The following is a 20979-nucleotide window of genomic DNA, read 5'->3' as shown; positions in this document are numbered from 1 at the left end:
TCCATCCTTGTCCCTTTTATGCCCATATATGGAGAATATGGAGATCGCAACGTAGGTTACTTCTCACCCCTAGGGCGTCTTACTAGTTATGTGGTTTGATTTCTATGCATATTGATTTTTCTCTGAAACCCGTTGTACTGTTTTGAAAGGTGCTATATGAATAAAGATTGTGATTATGATTTTATTATGATATGTTTATTATTATATAGAGGCAAGTGCCAAGAAAGAAGAAAAGAGAGAACAGCTCCTTGGTGATCAAAATAAATCACTTAAACAAGTGGTTGATGATGTAGGCTTTGGCTATGCCAGTTCGTTCCATCGTATACTATGCAGACTAGCCTCGTACCCGCCCTCTTCCGGAAACCAGGAATTCTCCTGGATAACAGAAGTTGGTCGTTTACTAGGCTACATGCAGACCAGCATTGTCTAACAATTTGACAGGCATCTGGACACATATCCACTCCAAATTGTATAATATATTCTAATACACTTACTTGAAAATATAACATTTTTTAAAGGCATTTCATTTCCAAGTGACGATGACGAGCAATTTCAATCAAACTATGGAAACAATAACAAACAACAGCCAAGTTACGTAGGTGCTTTAATCATTCACCCATTTAAACAAGTTAAGTACTTTAACATTCAGTCATTCGGAAACAATAGAGGGTATGCGCGTGACATCATCATCATACCAGGAAGTTATGCGGGAACGCCTACTGAGTGGCAAAAAAACTACTTTCTGGCCTTGACAGCCCATACATCCAATACACGTTTTGACCATCTGTTTGTCTTTGTCCACTTATGCCCATATATGAAGATCTCTGCACACACAGTACCGGTTGCAGAAAACTCTGATGTCAGACTTTATGCCCATATCTGGAGAACGCGCGTGCCGGTGGGAAGAAGGGTTCTCGAGATACGCGGATTACATACATACATACACATTCACAGAGATTTTGTGTTGACTCATGTGGCGTACGTGATGTCAGAGCCTTTTATGAAGTGATGTCACAATGACTCAGCGCTTGCGCCGATTTCCTCCGGAACAGCCTGATGTCAACAATCAGCTCCGCATAAGGAGATTCCGAACGTTTCGCGCCGGTTTCGGAAAACCGCGAGTCGGGTCGGGTCGAGGCCCGGCACTGCACTCCGCGCGGCGGCGGGGAACGCGCGTGCCGAATCTGAAGCCGGTGGGACGAACGGTTCTCGAGATACGCGGATTACAAACAAACAGACAGAGATTTGTCGCATTTATAGATAGATATTCTAATACACTTACTTGAAAATATAACATTTTTTAAAGGCATTTCATTTCCAAGTGACGATGACGAGCAATTTCAATCAAACTATGGAAACAATAACAAACAACAGCCAAGTTACGTAGGTGCTTTAATCATTCACCCATTTAAACAAGTTAAGTACTTTAACATTCAGTCATTCGGAAACAATAGAGGGTATGCGCGTGACATCATCATCATACCAGGAAGTTATGCGGGAACGCCTACTGAGTGGCAAAAAAACTACTTTCTGGCCTTGACAGCCCATACATCCAAATAGAAAAGTCCTATCTGATTGCATTAAACGATGTTAAATGATGTTAAACTAATTTTGCAACTCACTTTGCCACTCGATATGCCATTCACTTTACGCATGCGCATACCCTCTATTGCGGCTCTGGCTCAGATCTAGGCTATATGAGCGTTTCATAGACAGTGAGCTTGTTGTGGACATTTTTGTCAAAATTCATTTTTGGACAATAATAGAAACACATAAAGAGATTGCCCTGAATGACCATAACAGGTCTAAAACTCTAAGAGTGTACGAATGGAACCAAATGGACTGTCAATAGAGTTATTGGTCCTTGCAAATAGAATAGAGACATTGAAAAGAAAGCAGTAGATACAATAAATATAGGTAAATTATTCTACCTTCATTAAACTCTATGACTGGGGAGGGGGAAGTGGCTAATGTATGTTTTGTAATAACAAAACATGACAAATCTTAAATCCTAAAAACTTAAAGGTAAGATTTCCTAGCGTAATACAAATGTAACATACAAAAAAAACATCAGATGACAAACTTTAATGCAACAATATTCATTATGGTTTTTATTACTGTTACTGTATGTGCAATCTGGATCACTGCCTTAGGCCAGGGGGGTTTGATCATGGTGATTTGAATCACATCAAAATTCAGAATCATGTTACAAGTAAGGTGGGTAAGATTCTTAATTGTGCAGGCTCATCGTTGCAGTTAAAACATAGTCATATAAAAGGAAAGAGGAATGGGGGGCAGGGGGCATAAAGTGCATAATATGACTAATCTGCATAATAAATTAATGTGACTATGTGCATAATAAATAAGAGCTGTGAATGTGTGACGTGCATAAAGTATGACAAATATGACAATCTTTCTCCCTAAGATGCAATATGTCATGGTGAAATATCCGTTTCCATCTGAACAGACCATACTTGTCTTTAAAAGTCTTAAATACAGGTAACATTTCCTGTAATAACTAGTGTAAACCGAGTTACCAGACATAGTGTAATGCTGTGATTAAACATAGGGCTCATTCTCTTCATACTGTGCAGTGGTGGAAAAAGTACTCAAATGTTTTTTAGAAGAAATACTCTGTTATAAGTCCAGATTTCTAACTTTATACAAAAGTATTGGTATCAAAATGTAGTAGAAAAGTACTCTTTATGCAGAATGTCCCATTCTCCCGAGTTTTCAAATCTTTTGAAAATAGATCTACAAGCTCACGATGCGGAGTGATTAAATTATAATTTCTGATCTACAAAGTAACAAGTAACCAAAGTTTTCAAATAAATGTAGTGGAGTAAAAGTACAATATTTGGATTCGAGATGTAGTGGAGTAGAAGTAAAAGTACTGGAAATTGAACATACTCAAGTAAAGTACAACCTCAAAATTATACTTATAAGTACATGTACTTAGTTACTTTACACCACTGCCTCCCAGGGTGGATGTAGTGAGTGCCGCTCACTTCACACTGACACTGGGGTGATTTTTTCTTAATCAATTGAATCATTCAACTCCTGATTTCAGAGTTCATGCCCATAGTAGTATTATAAAGAGAACGAATAATAAAAATGGTTGATGAACAAAAACAAACATTCGTGAATTATACCAACAATTAGAATAGATTTTATTTTACATAATATGTACATTTATTACATGATACATACAAGTGTATTCTATTCACATCATTTAAAAGGATCACAGGCTATTAAGCCAAATATGCCTTGATACATTATAATTGCATTATCATTTTTAAAAACAACTTAAATATTAGCATCTTTTACTCAAGAGGGGAAATGCCTGTCGCACGTTGATTTGATATTGATTTGATACTCATATTAACCTTAGGAAGTATTAAGTTGTGTTTTTGTTAAGGTATATTTGGCATATTAGCCACTGATCATTTTAAAAGACCAATAGGAATCATTAAAATATTAAACTCTTTGATTTACATTGTCCACAAATTAGTAACCCTGTTAACTGCTACCATGACGGGCTAACGTGTCATTAGGCTAGGGTGACGCGCTGTCCGGCTTGAAAAGGGACTGAAGTCTGCACTGTGCTTTCTCCTGTAGCGCCGAATGCTTCATACCTGGAGAATAAAAATAAAAATAATTTGTTGTTTGTTTGTTTTTTCTTTTTGAAAATGTATTATTTTATTTAAATCAATATATTTTTTCAAACAATCAATTCGATTCTGTCCAGGACCCTTGATCAATTCCAAAACTTTTCCAGTGCTGGAAAAATATTTTTCTAATTTCAAAATATTTCCAGGAATTTCATGACCGTGGGAACCCTGCTTGATACTATAGTGTTGTCGAGAGGAAAGGCTTCCGTGATCCTTGTTTTGTGACGAGCAGCACATTTTGCCCTCTTATGTCTCAACTGCGCACATCTCTCGATTTTGCCCTCGACACGTCGACTTGCAAATAATGAGTTGTTTAACATGCCTAGTTTGGACACCGTTTTATTGTTATTTTAGAATGTGAACATTCTTAAGAGTTATGAAATAAAGTTGCAGAAGCACAGCAGTAGAACAGTTTAATGTACTCACAGTCTGCGGTACTTGTTCCAGTCAGCCTTGCTGAGCGAGGCTCTGGTGGTCTGCAGAGCTGAGGTCAGATGGGACTGAGTGAGCAGCAGGCCTGATCCACTGGAGACTGGGGTCTCCTGCTGACCACTGTCCTGACGACCCTGAACACACACACACACACACACACACACACACACACACACACACACACACACACACACACACACACACACACACACACACACACACACACACACACACACACACACACACACACACACACACACACACACACACACACACACAAGGAAGTGGCCGTGCTCATTGGTTTGTTTACATAGAATGCACAGAGCGTCTCGCTAAAACACTGTGTGGTGTCTGTAGGAAGCATGTCTGGACGATTCATAAAAGTATTTTTTTGGAACCTGCCAAAATGTGTGCTTTTGGATAGAGACGATAAGCCCGTTTTAGATGTGTGGACTAATCTACAAATCTCAGAACAGGGGCAGAAATGAGACGTATCAACCTAACCAGGTAAGAACGTCTGTGGAAACATTCTCATTCAGGGGGGGTCCTATTTTGGTCTGTATCACTCCTTTAACTGGTCGAAACGTCTATTCTTATTATTGCTGCCTGTCAATAAAAGCTTGGAGCGACCTAAAAGTGAGTGCGAGCTACCTTCTTTGTTCCTAGTGTTACTGCACTGTCAGTTATAGCTCGGCACCGAAGGACGGAGGAGGTGCGTTATTTCTTCTCCTAACTGGGAATTGGTTCCATCACATTTGGAACCGTTTGCGTTCTAGAGCTGGACTTAAGAAGTTCACGGCTGCTGTACCAATTACGATACCATCTTTGGTACTACTCACATTGGCTCTCCTGAGGTTGCTCTTGATGGTTCTGATCTCCTGTAGGAGGCGCTCCATCTGCTCCTGGTTGGGCTCCTCAAAGCCCCTCTGGACTGAAGGCATGTAGGCCGGGGGGAGTCGTACCGACAACCCAGCCAGGTCCTGGCTCATGGAGTTTGGACCAGAGACACACTGAGAGTTCTGGGATTTTAAAGAAAAGAAAGTTTTCTTACATCGCCATCTAGTGGCAATCTAGTATTTGTGTGGGGCCTCCATTGTAAGCAGATGACATTGATGATCAGTAATACTTGCAGTGTTTGAAGAAATACTCTTTAGTTTTTACTTAAGTAAAAGTATCAGCACCACAATATAGACTAATACATTTAACAAGGTTAAACATAATATGCTTGTATTCAAAATCTTGATCTTAATTGAAGTATACAGGTATGGTCTGCCAAAATGTCTAAATTCCGGTATCAAAATATGCAATAGCAGATCTACTTTTCAGGCGTCAAATTGAAAAAATAGCAAAAGTAGCAGATCTACAAGCTCAAAACGCGTTGCTTTGCGTTGCATTGCATTTCGAGCTTGTAGATCTGCTACTTTTGATGCTTTTGTGTGACGCTGTAGTATGATCAAGTAGGGACGACTGGGGCGTTAATTTACGAAAAAGAAAAACACAAAAAGTTAAAATATGGATACAAAGAGTCCTCTCACCTGTCCAGACAGCGAGGCGTTGTTGTTCCCCAGCTCAGACTCGTAGGAGCTTCCGAAGTAGAGCCTCCACAGGTTGCTGCGGTGGAGCTCAGCTTCCAGAGGGGGGCGCTGTTGGTTCTCCGGGAGAACGGCCATCGCCGCCACAGCGGCCTGGTCTGGCCCGGCCACGGGCTCCGCCTCCCCGGCCGAGTCGTCGGAGCCGCTGCTGTGGTTGAGGAAGATCATGGAGCCCAGGCTCATGTCACTGTCTGAGCCCGAGGCCAACTCCTGGTCACCACAACGAGAGAATAAAGATGACATTTGTACCTCTTAGGAAACATACATGCTAGGAAATATATGAACATTTTTCAACATGGAAATGATTATTATGGTGATCTGATTTGATTAGCTAAAATAATTGCGATTAGGCGATTACGTGATAATTGTGACAGGCCTGTGCAGGGGTCATCACCATACTGGCTTGTGGTGGACATTTTTGTCTAAATTAAAATGTTCATACGAAATGAGTAGAAAACAGTAAACACATAATGAGCTAGCCCTATTACAGGTCTTTGAACTCAAGAGTGATATAGATATAGATATTCTGAGGAGAATCTGGAGACTGACACTCAGTAATTGGGTCTTATGATCAAAATAAGAACATTATAATTTTAACTTGCCACGGATGAGGCCAAGTCTTGCCACACACACATTTGTCCATGTACGGAAATATTGATGGGCCTACATCACCTGACTTAGTATGAGGCTCCAGTACCGCCGGGTGCGTAGCGTTGTTCCGACGTCCCATTAGTCCAATGATACTTAACCCTAACCTTAACCTCAGTAAAACTATGCCTAAACCTAACCCCACTACGTTCCTGTTTTTACGGCCCCGGTTACTGACGTGTGTGTTGGTGCTGGCCGCCAGGCTGCAGTGTGCCGCCTCCAGCTGTCCGTTGTACAGCAGGGCTCTCAGGTCGGCTCCGGTGAACAGCTCCGTGGCCGCGGCCAGCTGCTCCAGGTCAACGTCATCGGCCAGGGGCAGACCCGAGCTCAGAGCCCTGAGGATCTCCACACGATCCTCCTGGACCCCGCCCAGAGGAGAAGAGGCACACAGAGAGGGTTTATGGTGGTTAGATCCAAACAGAACACAGTTTGTTACATTAAACACTGACCTTAACACTTAAAGCGTCCCTATTATGGGGGACTTTTTTTTGTGCCCGAAACTAGCCGATCTATAAGCTTGGCCGATCTAAAAGACAATCTAAAAGCGTATAGATCAGTTAGCTTCGGCAAACAGATAAGGTGTACAGAGAAAGTCCTTGTTGCTATGTTTTATAAATTACAATACAATACTATTATATAATAATTATAATTATATGAAATTTAATATAGTGTGCTAAAACAGAGGATCATTATGTATGACTGTATGCTGTTAAATAGTACAGACCAGGTCCGGGGGAGGGCAGTAGAGGGACTTGTCCAGTCTGCCAGGTCTCAGCAGAGCCGGGTCGATCAGGTCTGGTCGACTGCTGGCCGCTAACACATACACACCTGACAGAAAATACACAAAAATATATGTTCTCTCAAATTATACATGTAGCATATGCTTTGTGGCTGATTGCGACTTGGGGACCGGGACCAAAACATTGCATGTGAAAAATAAGAAAACATTCCATTTGAAAAATAAAATAAAAATATATTCCATCTGAACCCTGGGTTACATACATCAGGTACTTATCGTACCTTATGTCTTACCTCAGATACTTACCGCACCGGATAGATATACAGTCCTATGTGTAGATAAATAGTTTGTTTTTAATTGATCTCTCTCTTTCTCCACCCATCCTTCTTTTTATTCCCTGTCTCTTATGAAAGTAACAAAACCCATTCCACCCACTGTTCCACACCTGTAAACCTATCATGTGACAATAAATAAAGTTGATACTGATTACATGTATTACTGGGGCACAGCCTCACTGTTTTCCAAACCATGCGTTGTGGACCCACTTTAATTTGTCCTCGTTTGCCACAGCGGTTCTGAAGCAACAGAAATAGCAGTAAAATCGTATCATATAGATACGATGCCCCCCCCCCCCTATTATGGGTCTATTTCTTATACTTCCAGAGTATAACATAAATAATATAATAAATATTCAGGAATTAGCTTTTGCTTTTGGGGATGGGTATTAATTTACTAAAAAAAACACAAAACAGAACGTGGAGATAGGAGGTTTCTGGCGATGACAGCGACGGTGTGTTGCAGTGTGAAGTGTTACCGTACCTTGCAGGCCCTCCACCCCGTCCAGCTGTGTGAGGAGCTGGTTGACCACGCGGTCCGTCACCCCCGTGCTGTCGTGACCCCTCCTGGGGGCCAGCGAGTCAAACTCATCAAAGAACAGGATGCAGGGCCGGGCTGCCTGGGCCCTGGGAGGAGGACAGGGGATAGCACCGTCACTGCTACGTCACTGCCACCAGTTTACACAGGGTTCCCACACATTTTTACCAATTCATTTCCAAAACCTTTCCAGAATATTTAACCCAATTTCCAGGACTATATAACAATAATTCAGCTCAATAACAGGTCGCTTACTCCTATGCGCAATGCCCAAAGACAGGTAGTGTATGCCAGTGGTTCTCAACCTTTTCAGGCTGTGACCCCCGCAATAATCATATTTTAACTGATATATGATAAGAGTTGAGGAATTTTGTATAAAACGGTTCTATTGTGAAAATAGCCGATCTACATGCTCACAACGCCTCGCGTTGCGAGGCGTTGTGAGCATGTAGATCGGCTATTTTCACAATTTCTGCCTCTAATATTTGACAATTTGGCCCATGTTTAATTTGTCTTTTCAGAGGTATTAACAAAATCAATAACCAAAGACAATGCATAGCTATTTTTTTCCAGGACCTTCCAGGACCCTTGATCAATTCCAAAACTTTTCCAGTACTGGAAAAAATATTTTTCTAATTTCAAAATATTTCCAGGAATTTCATGACCGTGGGAACCCTGTTTACGCTTATAGGCACTAAAATAAAGCCTTGTTGGAGTTAGAACAGAGAACTGACCTTTGAAAGACGTCCCGGACTGCCTGTTCACTGGCTCCGATGTACTTGCTGAGAAGCTCGGGTCCCTGGAGAGGGGTAGAAAAAAACGAGTGTCCTCAATACATCAATTTGTTTGTTTTTTATGTAGCAAAAAAAATGAAGGTAGAAATTTGCATATGATGTGTAAAAACACGGTAAAATGAAGAAACCTCATGTCTCACAGGTTTATCTAACAAAACTAGACCAAAGTCATCAACCAGAAAGCCACCAGCTCAGTGGCCTTTTGGTTAGAGTGCCCGCCATTAGACTCGGAGATCAGGGTTCGGTCCCCAGCCGTGTCATACCAAAGACTCTGAAAAATGGGAGCCAGTGCCTCCCTGCTTGGCATTCAACATCAACGGTTGGATTGGGGGTAAGTCCCTGTGACATACTAGCGTGACAGCGTCATGTCCAGGGGGTGAGCTAATACATCTAGCTGCCTCACGCTAAAGAAACAGGAGATAGGCTATGGATCTCATTGCTCTGCAAGGTTTACTTATCGAACAGAAGGTCCTGGTCAAGCCATACTGTACTTTGATAGATAAATGACTGTCTTTGGGTTAGTGTTAGTAAACTGTACAGTATACTGTACCTTGATGGAGATGAAGTTCATGCCACTGTCTTTGGGTTATGGTTAGTAAACTGCTCAAACAAATTAAGGGAACAAAATGGTCCCTTTGTTTATTTGAGTACAGTATACTGTAGTACTGCTCAAAGAATTAAGGGAACATTTTGTTCCCTTAATTTCTTTGAGCAGTATATAATACTGTACAGTATACCACACTGTACCTTGATAGAGATATTACTGTCTTTGGGTTAGTGTTAGTAAACTGTACAGTATACTGTACCTTGATGGAGATGAAGTTCATGCCACTCTCTTTGGCCACAGCCCCTGCCAGCAGAGTCTTGCCCGTGCCAGGAGCTCCGTACAGCAGCAGCCCAGAGCAGTGACGGATGGGCAGCTTAGAGAACAGGATGGGATACTGCAATGTATAGGAGAGCACATGCTATTTAAAGAGCACATAACCAAACATTTTTGTGTCTGATATTTAGCCTTACTAGATCAGGGGTGGGCAACATTGATAACTTTGATGAGGAGAGGGCCACTAGTATATTTCCACACTCACTCCAAAGGTCCACATTGCATATACTGTCAGGCAGAATCTCTGTATTTTTATTTATTTTTCTTTCTTGTAAATTAATGTCCTACTTGGTCATTCTATGTCACACAAAAGTAGCAAAAATAGTAATTGTAATAATAAAGTAATTAACACAATCCCTGCTTTTAAAAAATCTCTTTGAAGTTCCAAGCTGCCTAATCATCAATATCAATTTAGCTCTGGGAGCTTATGTATGCTCTCAGAGTTACAGACATTGATATAAAGGGTCCATTGTGTTGCTTTCAATCATTTAGACCCCCAGGAACCCCCTCAAGGACCACTGGTCTGGAGGTTCCCTCACAAACTCTAGATGCCACATGGTTTGACCGTTGTGCGGCTGACCTTGGCAGGGAGGAGGATGGCGTCCATCAGCTGCCGTCTCACTTCTTTCAGCCCCCCCACCCTGTCCAGGCCCACCCCGCTGGGGGGGGTGTGGAGGTCCATGGCCAGCAGAGAGGGGGCCGTGAAGCCCTTCAGAGCCGCATGGAAGTCCTCCTGAGACACACACACACCTGGGGAGGGACAGAATCATCTTTGTGTCACAGCAAGCACCGCCGTTTTAGGCTAATGGGGATCCTAATAAACAATACAAGATTGGGGTTTGTGGCCTTAAGACGGTTTTCTCACAGATTGCGTTGTTCAAGAGCTGAAGAAGCATTCTTTGGCTTCAGTGGTGACTGGTGAGGCTGTCTCTCTAGTCAACTCTCACAGACAGGACCTTGGTTGACCATCAGTGTATTTTTTGGATTCATGCATGTCAATTTGTGTTTTCAGATATTTAACCACTTGAACCGTCAATACTTAATAAACTTGACCTTTCACTGTGTACTTAGTCTGCACTTTTCCCCCTCTACACCAAACACCACCTTTGCCGAAAATAGCAGATCTACAAGCTCACAACGCCGTTGTGAGCTTGTAGATCTGCTATTTTTGGCTAAAGTTCTCAGAATATGGACGCTAGGATTCAAGTGGTTAATATAAAAAAGGAGAACAAAAAGGTTTCTATCACACAAAGATTTGGAGGACCCCCTGTAGCAACTCTGAGGACCCCCTAGGGGTCCCAGACCCCCTGTTGTAGACCCTTGATGTAAAAGTATCATAGTGGTTCGTTACCATGTTCGGTGTGTCCGGTGCGTACAACACTGGCGTGTACGCTCCTCTCCAGCAGCAGAGCCAGGTCCCGGGGTGCGTAACCCTCCGTCTCCTTGGCGACCATCCCCAGGTCCAGAGTGTGTGAGGTCTCCTCTGAAAGGCCGCTCCTCCTGAGCATCAGACAGCGCAGGATCTCTGCTCTCTGCGTCTGAGGGAAGATACATACAGTGATAAAAGGAATAGCCTCAGTTTTTTTTATTCTGAAAATTCTGAAACCCCTTTTTTTTTAACTTTCATTAAATTGATTGTCGATATTTTTTTTGAATGTCTAAAATGTCTTTATTAGGAATAATGCCTTGAGATGAACCATCTTGTTTTCAAGGGGGTCAGCATAATAAACGATTAAATTGCACCCCTAATTGTGTGTGTACTGTGTACCTGGTCAGGGGGTTGTGTGTGTGTGTGTGTGTGTGTGTGTGTGTGTACCTGGTCAGGGGGCTGTATGTGGAGGAAGCCCTGGATGAAGTGGGAGCCTTGCACCTGGGTCAGGGAGGCGTGCAGGGAGTGTTCACTGTAGCTGGACAGGAGCAGACACACCAGGCTGGAGCGCTGCACCAGCTCTCCCACTATGTCTATGAGACCTGGAGAAACACACACGCACGCACGCACGCACGCACGCACGCACACACACACTTGTGAGGACATCATACACTATGTCCATCAGACCAGGAGGAATACAAAAATGTGACCCTGTGTGCTCTATTTCACAAGTATAGAAATGCAAGTACACAAACCACGAGAAATACAGTCAGAGGCAATGACGCTTAGCATAGTCATCTGGCATAGACAAGTTCATAGTACATTAACTGCCCACAAAAAGTTGGAAAAACTTTGCATAGCTTTGAAGGATTATTTCTGCCCTTCAGTAATACAAATTTGCAAGGTGTTTCATATCATTTTTTATCGTTGATTAGTCACCTTTACAACAAGGTACGGCTTGTAAAGATTGCATTTGTGGAATGTGCAACACAGCTAAACATGTGGGTAATGTCAGTTTAGTATAAAAGTGATGTTTTACTCTGTGCGATGTGTTTCCGTAGGATGGCCTCGGGGCCATGCTCGTGCTCCGGCGAGGTGGGCGCCCCCGTCACGTGATCCAGGTCGTCCAGTAGGACCACAGAGGGCTGCCTCCACACCGCCTGCTCAAAAACCTCCTCTAGTCTCTGCCTGACGGTCTCCACCCTTTTACCTGGAATGAATAAACACATTTGATTTGACATTAAATGAAAGCAGGTATTGAACCTGGGATCCCTAGATTGGGCACGTCAATAATATTTCCAAAAAATTTCACCAATTTTCGATTTAGAAATGTGCATGTGCGGGGCGCCCGCTGGCCTAGCGGTCCAAACGCATATCACATATGCTCTGATGCAGCGTGCCGCGGGTGCAAATCCCGATTCCAACAACCGTTGCTGCATATCAATCCCCAATGATCTCTCTCCCCATTTCCTGACAGTCTACTGTCCTATCAATAAAGGTGTGTGTGTGTGTGTGTGTGTGTGTGTGTGTCCAACCTTTCAGCTTCTTGCAGTCCACCACCTCCACATGTGCGTCCAGGTCTTCCCCAGCCCTCCTGCACAGGGCCTTAGCCAGAGAGCTCTTCCCACTGCCCTGTGAAGAAGACAACCACACATTAACAGACCATGTGTACAGTATGTTAGCCAGCGCTAACGCTGATGCCAGCTAAAGCAGTGGTTCTTAAACTTTTTCACGTCAAGGAAATAATGATATGTATTTGGCTGCGACAAAATATTTTGTGCCAGAGATCTCCAGAAGCAAAGTGAAAAGGTTACCTTGGCTCCGGTGATGAGCAGCGCCCCGCCCCGGAGGCCCCGCCCCGTGGACACCAGCTCTCTGGAGAGAGGGCCGGCCTGGAGGCTGTAGTAGATGAACTCAAAGCCAGTGGTGATTAGGTCCTTTACCCCACTGGGGCGGAAACAAGGCAGAAACAATCTTTACAATTTTAGCAGACGATCCTATGCAAGGTGACCTTTTTTACGTTTTTTATGAGGGGGGCAGAAAATATATATCCACAAGTTTCCGCGGGAGTTTGCTGGAGACTATCGGGACCAAACTTCCGGGTTTAACAGCAGACATACAAGCTCACGTCGCGTCGCAGATGCAACCCGTTGTGAGCTTGTAAATCGGCGCCGGAAGCTCGGTACAGACGTCTGGAAACTCGTGGATAGCCTACAGATATATTTTTGTGCAACATGGTTGTGCGACAAAGTATAAAAAATGTGAACTAAATAACACATTTTTAAAAATCAGATTTGAAAAACATTCTTAGGTGGTTTGAAATGCAGTTAAAAAGTCTCAGTCTATACGCCTGACACTGAAGCCTGATTTACACTTCCATATTGTCTCTGAAGGGTGGAAACCTCATACGTCCAAAACTGGTACTTTTCAGGATTCAAACTCAAAAACAACAAAAGTAGCAGATCTACTTCCATCTACTTGTGGATCTGCTACTTTTGATGCTTTTGTGTGACACTGTAGTATGATCAAGTAGGTCATTAATTTACAAAAAATAAAATAAAATACAAATAAATAAAAAATATGGAGATAAGAGGTTTCTGCTCGACAGCAAACATATTATATTGTTTTATTTGAGAAACAGGTACGTTCAGCAGACACATGGCCCACAGTACAGAGTTATTATATGTATTTGACAAACAAATGGGACTGGCCTGCTGTCTGAACAAAGCCACAGAAGCTCAGAAGTAGTACTATGAAAGCAATAAATAGCACCAGACATACCCGAGAGCACTCGTACAGGGCAGATCTGGATGCAACGTGTCGCCCTGGGATTTCACTGTTGCTGGTGTGTTGACCGGCTGTCTGTCTACCTGGATGTGACAAACAACAGAGCAGACTAAGAAAATTCACTTTCACCCATTTTGACTGATTGAACACTTTATTAGTCAGAAACTAATAAATATTCCTATTCAAGTCAACAAATGCTAGCTTTATTTTTTTAAGTGTGCTTTATTTCAACATTGAAACAGCACCATATAGCAAGTGTGAGGTTTCCAAAATAAATACTGGTATGGTATGGGAACCCAAGGACTACACTGTACGTAAAGTAATGTGAATGTTGAAGAAACTGTGACACTAGTTGCGTTTCCATAAAGCTTATTTGAAAATAGGAAGCGAATCATCGTTAAGTCGAAAAAAGAAAATGCGCATTTTGCCTGTTTCCATTCACTGATAAAATAAATGCGATTCTTGGGAGATAAGCAGTCGGACAGGCGCTATTTTTCCAGTCAAGTGAGACGCATTATTGAACATGCACTCTAACCCAGCTAGGGCTCTTCAGCCTATAGATTTAATATATAAGAGAGAGAGAAGAGAAGACGCTCCACTCCACATACTGCTACTTCAACCCCGCAAAAGCATTGCGCATGATAACAGCTGATATACAGTACAAGCTCATCACAGCTCGTTGCCGATGCGATGTGAGCTTGGACTTGGAGGTCTGCTGTTCTCTAGCCTAGTTCTCTAGCCTAGTAAACTGTTCTGCCGTTCTGTGCACACGATGCCGTTGCGGAACATAGAATAATAACGAATGGTTTAACTTTTTTAGGTACAAGAGGCAGCCGACCAACAGCAGCCCTTCCCACGAGTTCAATGCATTTTAATTCAAAACATAATTTAAGATAAAGCCTCAAAATCCACCTCCTCCAAGCGCATAAATGTTTTTGCGAATAATGAAAGTTTATTCAAATTTTGAAGTGTTTCCATAAAAAGTTTTATGCGCAAAAGCCTAGATCTACAAGCTCAAAGCTTGCATAGGACAGTTGGAGCTAGCAGAAACAGTACCTGTATGACTGGCTTGCGTAGGAGAGTTGGAGACAGCAGAAACAACTGGTCTGGATGATCGTTCTCTGGCTCTGGCTTAAGCACAGTCAACGCAAGCTCCAGCTTAGCTAAAGAATTGTCACAAGAAAGAAGGTTCGACATTACTTTTATTTAACACTACATGTACATTATATATTTCCTGGTTGTTGATTTACAGGAGTAGTATTTAAAACGCATTCCATGCCATGGACTATCTTCACAGGTTTGACCACTAGGTGGCACCGTTGACTAAGCCAAAAGAATTGGCTTTGACTCTAGGCTCTTCTGCAGCTGTTGATGAACATGACTAAGTGTGTTTGTTGTGTGTGTGTGTGTGTGTGTGTGTGTGTGTGTGTGTGTGTGTGTGTGTGTGTGTGTGTGTGTGTGTGTGTGTGTGTGTGTGAGCTCTCATTCACTCCAATTGTAAACCTTCTTTAAAACAGCCTTCATTCAAAATGATCTAGCTTTGCATGGGAATGTTTTTTTTTCCTGATTTCATAGCATCCATGGGCATGTTTGAGACCACCGATCTAAAAAAAAAAAGGAGGTCAAAGTTCAAGGTCAACTATCGGTAATGATGAATGATCCTTCAAACAGGTTTCTAAAAAAGCTGGTTATGGAAATGTTTGGGTGTATCAGACTGTTGCCTCCCACAATTTTCAAATGTTTCCGTCACACAGTCTGGAGCAATGGAAGATCTGAAAATGATCAAGCGATAAAGCGGATGTGGAGCCTCCTCCTCACATCGAAGCATATACAGTATATGCTTGCTGCTTAGCCAAAATGGAAATTAAAAAAAGAAAATTTAAAGATTTTCGCGAACGGAAATGAGTCAGGAACAAATTCGGATTTTGTGATGTGTAGTTCTAGACTCTATGGTATATAGCGTTTGCGGATGTGGAGTGTGGAATGGTTGTCTGGCTATGGGAGACTATTGTTTTGGAGATTTTTCTCAGGACAGGCAGCTTGAAAACGGGACAATCCCAGCCAAACCGGTACGTCTGGTCACACCACGTATCTCTCACCTTCATGTCCGTGTAGGGGGATGACACTGTGGCGTGCGGTCAGACAGGCCAGCGGTTGGTGGCTCTGTGCGTGCAGCCAGTCCAAGAAAGCTGTCTGGATGTCCTCGTCACTCTCGTCTGGCTGTGACTACAACAAGACATGGGGACAAAGCATCCAATGGCAAAGAGCTCTTATCCGCTTGGCAACAAATTTCCCACACATTTTTACGAATGAATTTACAAGTATTTTATTCCCAGGCCTAAAGCAGTGCAATAATGAGGCCGGGAGGCTCTTACTCCAGCATGCTATCAAAGCCCCAAGACAGACTCAAGCAAAGGGCGTCACGTAACAAAGGGGACAGATCTACAAGCTTTACTACAGCTAGAATTTTGTCACGTGACGTCCTGTATACATTAGGTCGCTTTCATGCAGCTTGTGCAGGGCAGCACTACATTTTACTGATAAATATTTTGAGTAACGTTAGACATGTTTTGTTGTTTTTTACATGGTTTTTATTACCAAAACCAATAGCCTTTTTGGGAAACAGTTTTTTTCTCATTTCAACATATTTCCAGGAATTTCATAGCCCTGGGAACACTGGAGTGAGCCATCGTTAGAACTGCATTGGGCATGTTTAATGCCTGTTACATGTCATAATGACTGGAACTCACCTCTGGTTTTAAGGGCTGTAGGCGAATACAGGAGGCAACTTTACAGGTGGTCTGGACGGGCTTGATCCTCACCATGGAATGGGGGCTGATGTTCAGTTGTGTTGTCAAGTGCTCAGGCATCTAAAAACACATGATTGTTCTAAACTGATCAGTGACCACTAGATTGAACTATTGGGAAACCAAACCATTTTGACTCTACCAGCACCTACTGTGTTTTAGGTATGTACTTATATTGTTGGGCATGTTATTATTAGACTTTCAAAACATTTCATACAAAACAATATCAATAATGTTTTAAAAATAGCAGACCTACAAGCTTAATTGCGATTATGTCAAATAATTACGACTAGATGATTATGTAATAATAGGGACATTCCACACTCACCCACACTCTTCCACAGTGGATCTCCCCCATGTCAGGGTACCTCTGCAGGCCTCCTGCTAGCTGCTCCATGTGGTGACAAACCACCCGCACCACCATGGTCTCCTCCTCCTCCTCCACCTCCTCCTGTCGTTGCTGCTCCTCTCCTACTCTGCCCGCACCTGGAGCTTTGTCACCGTTACACATTTAAGTTCTCACACAATTTAATTTTTTTACAAAGTGTCACTTCGGGAATCGGGATGTGTTGTAAGCTTGTAATCTGCTATTTTTACGTTTCGAGGTTAATTTTATTTGTCATTTACATGCTTGCACATTAAACAAATCACACTCAGGACCAGCCATTTACAATAAAATAACTATCAATACATTTAAAAAAGCATAAAATCCTTAAGTGCAGTGGAAAATGATTGTAATAACATTTCTCAACATGGGAACGACTATGGGAATAATAAATATATAATTCAAATCTTTTATCTAAAAGACATAAAATATAATTGTGACAGGCATAACTGCACCCTATGTTTATAAACAATAAGAAAATAACTGTTAAAGAGGCATACCTGCACCCGTAGGATCCTTGGATGAGGAGGCACTCCCGGTCCCAGCAACCTTCTTCTTTCTCTCCGCGCTCCGCTTAACCCTCTCCCTGCCTTCCTTGGGAGAGAGGACCCTGGAGAGCAGGCCGTAGGTGACCGCCGAGCGGCCTCCGGGCGTCCCGTCCTCCGTACCACGCCACCAGGGGAACAGGTGAACCACGCCGGCCGCTGCGCCGCCGCCATGGGGGCTTATGGTGCAGGCATAGCCGGGAGGGGCGCGGCACACCCTGTACATAGAGTCACTGACCAGGGCCGGGATGGTGGGGACGGAGACAGGATGGTCAGCGGCACGGTCGTCGTAGCTGCCCGTTAGCATGTAGCGCACCAGGCTCTTTAGGTCGGCTATGCCGCCACCACCCCATGATGATGAGGCACTAATGGAAGTGTTAGAGGAAGAACCGTGCCCCTGATGAGCGCTAGTTTGGAATGACGTTGCCAACGGGGCGGCGGAGGAGGGTAAGTCGAGGTTGGACCTGTGTCTGTGATGAGGAGGAGGAGGAGGCTTCTGGCTCCCCTGAGCGGTTGGGAGAGGAGGGCCCGTGGTGGTGGTGGTGGTGTGGTGGTGGATGCCACTAGTTCCCGCACGGATCTTTGGAGAGACCATGAGCTCTGTGAACTGCTCCAGGCGGCCGTAGGGTACGGATGGAGTGAGAGATGCTACATGCAGGGGGTGTTAGGAAAGAAAAAGAGTATGTTTACGTGCCATGTATGAATTATTGCTCCTACTGTATCGTCACTGTTGGGCTTATTAACTAATTTACTTCCCCAGATGTAGAATGGCGAGGGTCATTAATTAGGCATTTCCGCCAGGGATGTAGGTGGACGAGAAAAGCACTTTTGGTTAAATAAAACAACCAAAAAATGTTGCCAAAATCATAGAATGGGGGTTTCGTTTGTAACCTATGTTTGTGTCCACTGGCGGATCATAGTGGTTGAACCGGAACCGGACGTGCGCGATCGGTTCCGTGTCGCCATTGTTATTATTCCAATTAGATTGTATAATAAACATAAACATTTATATCTCCTCAGCTGTAAGCCGTATTTTCATTCGGAAAACGGATCTGAGAAGCGTGGGAGGACGGCTTGCTAAACGTTACAAGCTCATGCATGGATCGTGTGCACGGAGCGCCCGACGCAAAGGTTGATGACGTGTGCTATTTCTCCCTTGTGTCAACATGGGTGGATAGAGTTTAGCTATTCTGGGCTAGGTGTCAGCCAGGCCAAAGAACATTTTCAATGGAACGGATAGACGTGTAGACAGCGCTCTCTTGTGGTTTTGAAAAACTACAAAAAAAAGGCTGGCGGCAACTGTGTTAATACTGACCTATCCTGATGTAGATGACTGTACGTTGGTCCACCCATACCGGGAACACAGCATCCTGGAACACCACTCGGATCTGATCCAACAGCTGCTGCTCCAGAGCTGAACTGTGGAGCTCCTATTGATCGATTGTTTGTACATGTTTTATGCTGCGTTGATGAATTGAATAACATAGGACCACAATGGAAACAAGTCACCAGGACCCTTTCTTGTGTTCATTCTTTTAGCCTTAATGTCTGACTTTACCACTTGCCGTTTGCATTTTTTACTAATAAAGTATTCAATCAATCGATCAAAACGGTATGCTGCCTTACCAAGATCTCCCAGTCGTCAGAAGACACGGGCTCCACGAAGACTTGATGAACCGATGAGACCTGATGACAAGGCCTCAGGTAGCCCTGGAGGAAATCATCATAATTATCACAGATTCAATACAGACATCACAGATATGGGCTTAATATTGATGACATCAGGGATCTCCACATATGGACATAAAAGGGATTTGGTTCCGCTGGCATCGCAGGGATCTCCATATCTCCATATATGGGAAAAAAAGGGATTTGGTTCCGCTGGCATCGCAGGGATCTCCATATCTCCATATATGGGCAAAAAAGGGATTTGGTTTACCTGACATCACAGTGATGTCAGAGCGTGATGTCAGACCTCTAAAATGACAAATGAAACATTGGTCAAATTGTCAAATATCAGAGGCAGAAATGATGAAAATAGACGCTATTTTCACAATAGAACCGTGTTATACAAAATGTAATGCCTCAACTCTCACTGCTCGTCAGGGTGGGGGTGGGGGGTCCCCAGTTAAAATATGATTATTTTGGGGGTCACAGCCTGAAAAGGTTGAGAACCACTGCTTTAAGGAACCGCTGGCCTAAAAGAAGGCAGAGAATCACTGATAATTAAATCAAGGTAAATACATGGCCACCTACCTGCTCTCCATCTTTCAGGCCCAGCTTTTGTCCCAGGTGGCGACACAACGCCACCTTGTGGTCGTCCTCCCCGCTGGAGGAGGGGTTTCTGGTCCAACCCAGGAAAACAGGAGGACAGCCATGGTCCCAGGACAGCTCCACAGCATGCTTCTGGAGACACCACACAATGCATTGATGATTGATTGATTGACTGATTGAATTCATTGATTGAAGAATGTATTAGAAGTTTGCAATAGGAAAAAGCAGCGTTTCATTACAGCACAAATCACTGGTACCAGGTCAACTAAAAGGAGATCCTAGTAAGCTTTACGGCTTATTTACACAGGAACCACTTTATGTATCTCATATAACATTGAAAGACAGACGGCTAGAAGAGAGTACTTTGCATAGGATAACATCAATTACAAAAGCATAGAAATTAGGAGAAATAAGGGGGATGGTGGAAACATGGGGGCTTAGTCTATTTACAAATCTCGAGTGCATATAGATCAAGGGTTCGCAAACCTTTTCATGTCAAGGACCCCCAAAATGTATTTGGCCACGGACCCCAATCTCAAAGATATTTTGTTCCAGTGACCCCTGATACATTATGGTTAAAGTGGTTAAAATGACTGTGATACTGTATTAACCAATTTAGCTGGGGAACCCAAGAAGCAATGCTTTAGATAATTTTACTTTTAAAACTTATAGACGTGGTTAGGTATGGGGTGGCCATGTATTGATTATTAATCTAGGCGTACTGTACAAAAACAACAACAGATATAGTTGGGACCATGATGTATTTTATATTCATTTCCAAACAAAAGGTGTCCAGTCCACCACCAGTCCACCACCCCAAAGAAAACCTACACTTTTCACAAATCTACTGCCATAAAATAATCACCATGTGCTACACTGAAGCTCTCAAGCTCAGCACTTTCTTGTGTCAATAAACTTAGAGCTAACACATAAGGACACACATAAGTGACATAAATTATGATAAATAAAACGTACCTCGTTCAGGGAAAGATGTGAAATGAGTTTAGAGGGCAGGTGAATGAAGCAGTCTTTGGTGTTAGTAAAGACCACCGTCACGGGCTGAATACCCTGATTAACAAACATTATCTACAACACATAGTTGTTACATCTAGCTAAACTGACATGATTCACAAGTCAGCAGTGCACACAGACAGCTCACAATGATCAATCGATGTGTTCAGTG

The 20979-nt window shown here is 43.1% G+C and overlaps 1 protein-coding gene across 1 annotated transcript; it reads right to left on the bottom strand.

Annotated features, from left to right (window-relative positions):
* Positions 1-3271: 3271 nt before the first annotated feature.
* pex1 (peroxisomal biogenesis factor 1) lies at positions 3272-20879 on the bottom strand (the record flags this gene model as incomplete). Its single annotated transcript, XM_080735033.1, has 25 exons — positions 3272-3635; positions 4098-4237; positions 4943-5122; positions 5639-5905; positions 6522-6701; positions 7068-7171; positions 7902-8044; positions 8690-8754; positions 9556-9690; positions 10210-10379; positions 10981-11167; positions 11446-11600; positions 12038-12208; positions 12534-12630; positions 12813-12945; positions 13780-13868; positions 14842-14948; positions 15885-16011; positions 16536-16655; positions 16921-17084; positions 17478-18170; positions 18838-18952; positions 19149-19232; positions 19779-19928; positions 20772-20879. 25 exons carry the CDS (start codon positions 20877-20879, stop codon positions 3551-3553), a joined length of 3969 nt encoding a protein of 1322 aa, XP_080591159.1. The 3' UTR covers positions 3272-3550.
* Between the last annotated feature and the right edge of the window lie 100 nt (positions 20880-20979).

The sequence above is a fragment of the Nannobrachium achirus genome, assembly GCF_963921795.1.
Source record: "Nannobrachium achirus genome assembly, chromosome: 10".
Taxonomy (NCBI): Eukaryota; Metazoa; Chordata; class Actinopteri; order Myctophiformes; family Myctophidae; genus Nannobrachium; species Nannobrachium achirus.
This window is presented reverse-complemented; position numbering and strand designations above follow the sequence as displayed.